At 39.1% G+C, this 6,307-nt stretch overlaps 1 protein-coding gene across 1 annotated transcript in view; it reads left to right on the top strand.

Annotated features, from left to right (window-relative positions):
- The window catches only part of GOLGB1 (golgin B1), a gene marked incomplete at its 5' end in the record, with an annotated part of 115,439 nt that overhangs the window by 46,439 nt on the left and 62,693 nt on the right, over window positions 1-6,307 (top strand). Inside the window, 2 exons of the mRNA XM_006864196.1 lie at window positions 4,250-4,375; window positions 5,991-6,113. Coding sequence (XP_006864258.1) covers window positions 4,250-4,375; window positions 5,991-6,113 — 249 coding nt within the window. The remainder of the gene's footprint in view (window positions 1-4,249; window positions 4,376-5,990; window positions 6,114-6,307) is intronic.

The following is a 6,307-nucleotide window of genomic DNA, read 5'->3' on the forward strand; positions in this document are numbered from 1 at the left end:
TTTCTGGCCATGTGCAGATATAGTCATCTGCTTCTGTTTTTAGGGCATCATCAGGGCTTATCTGTGGCTTTAATACTCAGATGGGTATGTATTTTGGTATTTTTTATGCTTTCTGATTGCCTCGAGGTAGATGTGATCAGGAAATGGACTTCCCTTTTCACTGTTCTTTCTTGAGAAATTTCAAGATGCTACTGTTGGTCGTTTTGACATAACTTAGGATTTAATTTTTGGTCTATTTCCTTTTTTGTCTGCTTGTCCCTCTCCACAATCCTTGTTAAGGCCTTTTTTCTAGTTATAAACAGTTCAGGGCCAGCTGTGGCTGTTTGGGTTTAATTGGAAACTATCTCTTTAAATTTCGAGATCTGTGCTCATGCTTAGTAGAACCCTCCGAGGGTGGGGCTGGGGTGCCCATTAGCTCAGGCACCCCTATAGTCACCTGAATGGAGGTGCGCAGACAGCAAGGGACCAATGAACAGCTACAAAAGAGAAGAATGTCCACACCTTTATCTCTGTGGTTCTGCCATGCGCCTGTTGCCGCTCCGATCCTTTCCCGCTTGGTGTCACCCAAGATGGCGGCTCCTGGAGCAGCTGAGCATCTCAAATTAGAAAGCAATGTATTTCTTGCTTCAACCACAAATTCCCCCAGCTATAAGCCTTCCAACCTTCTAAATATTCCTTTATATGTGGTTCAGAGTTCTGGAACCATCCTCTGAGCCTTCTTGGTCGGGTATTCTGTGTTGTTGCTGGCGGAGCTCCTTTACTGCACTTCCACCCGATCCGCCATCTTGTTTGTTCCTTACTCCCCTCTTTTTGTTGCAGAACTTTTACCTTATAGTTGTGACAATTGTAATTAGTTATGATAGCAGTTACTCACTATTGAATCATAAGCATCTTATACCCGTATCATTTCACCAGACCTGTGTAGACAAGATGAAAACTATTCAACGGGGACTCTACCTTCCTCCACTTGCACTTAAACTAAACTTCCTCTTGAAAACTTGTAAGGCAATTCGCTTCATGACATTTTTTCAAAGATTTTTATTGTGGATTGAGTGAAAGTTTACAGGGCAGATCATCAATTTGACATTCAACAAGTCGTACATCTTGTTTCATTACAATGATTATAATACCCTCCATGTACCATCAGTTAACAGTATTTCTCTCTATTTACTTTAGCTTACATCTCTAAAGGACACATTCTGCAAGTCTGCCTCCTAGCCACCAGCTCTTAGTACTTCTCTTTCCATGAATCTAGAGTCCTCAGCTGCTTCTCCACTCCATAACCCCATCTCTGCCTCTGTTTCTGGTGTTGCTGCTTCTCTGGATAAGGTCCCATATTCCACATGTGCTCTTCTTCCTTGATGGTCCTAGGGTCCTCTGTTTCTGGATTATAAAATTAACCACTCCCCTGTTTTTGTTACAAAAATTCTACCTTTACAATTGTGACAATCGTAATTAGTCATAATAACAATTATTCACTATTGAATCATATGAATCTTGTCACCATTTCTTTTCACCAGGCGCATCTAGACAAGATGAAAACTATTCAGTGGAGACTCTTTGTTCCTCCCCATACTCTTAAACTAAACTCCCTTTTGAAACCTTATAATCCAGTCACTTTGTGCCTTTATCGCCTCCTCATTTTAGGTAGCCAGTGTCTCAGTTGCCTGTCCCTATCTACCATGTGTACGGAGGGGATAGCATTGATACTTGATGTGAAGACTCCTTCCCTCTCTGTTGATATTTATAGTTACTGACTCTATGAGTATAGGTCAGGTACATCAAATTGTAGCAATTTACCCTTGTTTGTTCCTTTATCAAAAAAAAATTTTTTTTTTTTTTTTTTTTTTTTGTAATTTTCCTTTAGTCGTGTTCTAATTATCAAACCATAGAGGCTAGGTCAAATGGGTACTGTCTGCAAGTTTGGATGTTCTTGTCCATCTCCCCTCACTTCATATCAGCTGGATGATTCCCTCTCGGCTCTAGCCCTCTGTGGCTGTGACCTTGGCCATGAGTTCAAGTGTCCCCAGGTCTCACCACACTTTGGACCAACCAGCCCTGCCTCTTTTCTCTCTCATCTCCAGGTCAATGAGAGTCAATGGACTGTGGTTGAACTCAGCCCATTTCTTCATTGCTGTCTTTCCCCCAATTCCACTCACCAGTAAACCATTGTGGTCGCCAGCAAGCTGACATGCTTGTTTGTGTGCTCCCCCTGAATTTCAGTCTTAGAGGGGAGTTTGTCCTGAAGGAACTTGATTGCTTGCCTTGATGGCTTCCTGATGAACAGCTTGCTTATTCTTATAGTAGCCAGTATGCTGACCTTTTTGTTTTGGGTTTTTCCTGATGATCCTTCTTTGAAGATATATCTTCTGTTGCTCTAGCTATTCCAGGCTGCTCTGCTTGTCCTTGCTAGTGGGAATATCCCACCTGTGGACTTGTGTGATTTTTTCCTTTTCCAGAATGCCAATAATTCTAAAGTTATTCCTCTTCATGTTGTCCAACATGAATCTTAGACCTTCTTCAAATTTTTTAAAATCTTTTTTTGTTCTTGCTCTTCTATCTTAATAGTGTTGAGAGATTTATCTTCTAGGTCTAGTTCTGGCTTCTATCTCTTCCATTCTGCTCCTTTGCCCTTTCAGCGTATTGTCCATTTCTGATACTCTATTATTAATCGTTTGGACCTCTTTCTGTAGGTTGTTTCCAGTGCTGTATCTGTCTTATTTGATTGTTCCTGTCACTCTTTCCTGACTTCTTCCTTATTTTTCTTAACTCCATTGTATAGTATTTGGATCCATTTTATAATCATTTTTCTGTATTCTATCTCGGGCATTTCCAGAGCCTATCCATCTTCCAGTACGGAGTGTGTAGGTCTACTTCCAGCTCATTTGTCTCAGTCACTTTATCTTGTTTCTGGACATGTGCTGATATGGTCATCTGTTTCTGTTTTTTTGTGCATATTCAGGAGTTTTTTGTGGCCTTAATACTTAGATAGGTATGTATTTTGCTTTTTATGCTTTCTGATTGCCTCCAGATAAATGTGATTAGGAGATGTGCTTCCCTTTTCACTTGTCTTCCTGAGAAATTTCAAGATGCCACTATTGGTTGTTGTGATGTGACTCGGGATTTAATTTTTGGCCTGTTTCCTTTTTAGTCTGCCTGTCCTGCTCCAAAACCCTCATTCAGGGCTTTTTCCTAGTGATAAAACAGTTCAGGGCTGACTGTGGACATTTTGCACTGCCATTTGGTATTAAGTGGAAACTGTTACTTTAAATTTTGAGGCGATCTGTGCACATGTGTAGTAGAACCCTCCAGGATGGGGATGGGGTATGCACTCACTCAGGCCCCTCTTTCAGTCACCAGAATGGAGGTGTGCAGACAGTGAGAGACCAATGAACAGATACCTAACAAAAAAGAATGTCCACACCTTTATCTGGAGGGTTCTGTTAGCTGTCTCTGACTGCTCAGATCCTTGCCCTGTTTGGTCTCACCCGAGATGGCAGCTCCAGAAGCAGCTGAGCGTCTTGAATTAGAAAGCACTGGATTTCTTGCTTCTGCAACAAATTGCCCTAGTTGTATGCCTTTCAAACTTCTAAATATTCTTTTATATGTGGTTCAGAGATCTGGGACCATCCCCTGAATCTACTTGGTCCAGTATTATTTGTTGTTGCTGACGGAGTTCTTCTATGCACTTTACCAGATCCACCATTTTGTTTGTTCTCCCCTTACTTCATGACTTTTTAGCCCCCCATTTTAGGTAGCCAGTTTCTAAGTTGCCCATCCCTATCTACCTTGTATACAGAGGGGATAGGTTTGATCCTTGATGTGAATACTCCTTCCCTTTTAGTTGATATTTTGAGTTACTACATACATAAGTATAGTTCATCAAATTGTAGCAATTTACACATTTCCTTTATCAAATTTCTTTATCTTCATCTAGCTGAGTTCTGGTTATCAAGCCATTGAGGCTAGGTAAAATGGGTACTATCTGCAACTCTGGGCATTCTTGTGTGCCTCCCCTCACTTCCTATCAGCTGTACACTTTACTCTCAGCTCTAGCCCTCCATGGCTATATCCTCTGACAAATAAGTTTTGATAACTGCTTTTAAAAGCCAAAATATGTGTAATTCTCTTTTGTGTTAAATGGAAATTAGAAGGAACGTGGTAGATATTTAGGACAAATAGAAAAGATGGGTCAAATAATTAATGCTAATTATTTTGCTGAAACTGAATTATTCTTCTGTGTCTTCAGTTTGAGAAGCATTCCACTGTGATGGCAGAGGTTATCAAGATGCAGGAGCATCTGAAAAAAAAAGAAGACCTCATCGGCGACTTGGAATCGCAGCTCAACCAGACCCAGGCGGAGCAAGCTGCACAGGTAATGAGTGGAAGTGTACGATAATGAATTATGGAAGCCCAATGAATTATTATAAAACAAATCAATTTAGATAACACTTTAAAAACATTAGGAAATAGAAGTTTAGTAGCTAAAGTATTGGCAGTAGAAATTGGGAGGAAGGTGTATTTGGTAAGTAGGTATGTTACTAGGGGTCATCATCTAACTACTAGGAGACCTCACAAAGTATTTGCTGACTTTTTTCTGGTTCTGTAGGCCCAGAAATTTTATTTTAATAGCATATAGGTTCAGGCTCATAGGATTAGACAAAAGCTAACTAAGCTTCAAAAAGACTATGATAGATAAACCAAATGCATTTTAAAATGAAAATTAGAATTACAAATGATTAAGTCCATTCTTGCCAGAGCTTTGGACAGGTTCTTCCTAGTTCAGTCATGTTGGCAAAACAAAACCAGAACAGACCTAGTTTGTGAAATGAATATAGTAGAATAATAACCAGAATGGGAAAAATTTATCAGTGTGGTAGAAACTTATCTTCATCTTAGTAAACCACGTTGTGTGCATTGGGTGGCAACCATATCTCTTGACTAACTGAGTTGGAAACAATGGAAATAGAAATAAATTGATAAATTGTGAAATGGTAGAGAATTTTTATTGTTTATAGGCTGTGTGTATGTGTGTGTGCTTATTTGAGTGTGCTATAATTTAGAAGCCTGAAACTCACTGTAGCTGAAAATAGCTGTCTGGGGGAGGTGGTGTGAGTTTGGAAGCACAGTAAGCTTTTTGTGGTTAAAGCAACTCTTTGAAAATAAGATTAGAAAGATAATTTTGAGTATGATACATTCACATGAATTTTAACTTAAAGGATATGTGAACATCATTGAAAAATCTGAGCATGAATGTGATTTGAAAAGAAGTGGTCTATATGACCCTTGACTACCCCGTAGGCTTGGAAAGGAACTCATGGCCCAGTTTTAAGCCAAGCAGTAGATAGGTATATAGAGGGGAACAACAGCACTGGTGAGATATGCTCACCATTAAATGGTCAATCATTCAAAATCAAAAGTCTGCAATATTTAACTAAGAACAAAATTGAGAAGGGTTGGGTAAGTGGGTGGAAGGGAAATGGGAAACAGAAAGGAAGTCGAGGGGATTGCAATTATTGAGATGAAACTGTATGATGTAACACTGATAATTTTGTCTGTATACCTTCACTCAATTCACAATAAAAAGTTTAAAAAAAGAAAAGTCAACTAGGACTTAATAAAATCTAATTTCATTTTCTGTGTTTACCATTCTAGTCTCTTTAGAATTTCAAAACATACATACTACTACTTCTATCTTTATTTAAAGCATTTCTCATAACCATGTAAGTATAATTTTTAACTGAATTTTATATTTAGGCTGGCGTTTGGATTTGAGAATAGCTTTCTCTCATGTTTGGAAGTTACTGTCAAGTCTATTTATCTCTCTACTAACATTCTCATCCTTGACATTCAAATATTTTTTTTTTCTTAAAGCTACTACTGTTTGTCAATTATTAGAGTCTGTCTTTGGGGATTATTAGTCTGTGAGTTTTGTTTGTGCAGTATTCGGGGAGTGTAACTTGTATAGTTTTTCTGGTGTGTGTCTTCAGTTGAGTTCCATGCAGCAGGTGGTCCGAGAGAAAGATGCCCGCTTTGAAACACAGGTTCGTCTTCACGAAGATGAGCTTCTTCAGTTAGTAGCCCAGGCAGATATGGAAACACAAATGCAAGAGGTGTGTTGCTAAAACTTAGTAGAATGATGATCATTTTTGCCTAACATTTAACTAAATTATCATAGCCATTTTTCCATTGCTCTCCTCTTGGTCTTAGCATGCTCTAAGTTGGCTTCTTTTTGGTGTCCTTGACTTCCTGATGCATATTATCCTTGTTTTGCCTTTTACCCCTCTAGTCAGGTTGTTGGCACTGA

This window comes from Chrysochloris asiatica, unplaced genomic scaffold (genome assembly GCF_000296735.1).
Source record: "Chrysochloris asiatica unplaced genomic scaffold, ChrAsi1.0 scaffold00061, whole genome shotgun sequence".
NCBI lineage: Eukaryota > Metazoa > Chordata > Mammalia > Afrosoricida > Chrysochloridae > Chrysochloris > Chrysochloris asiatica.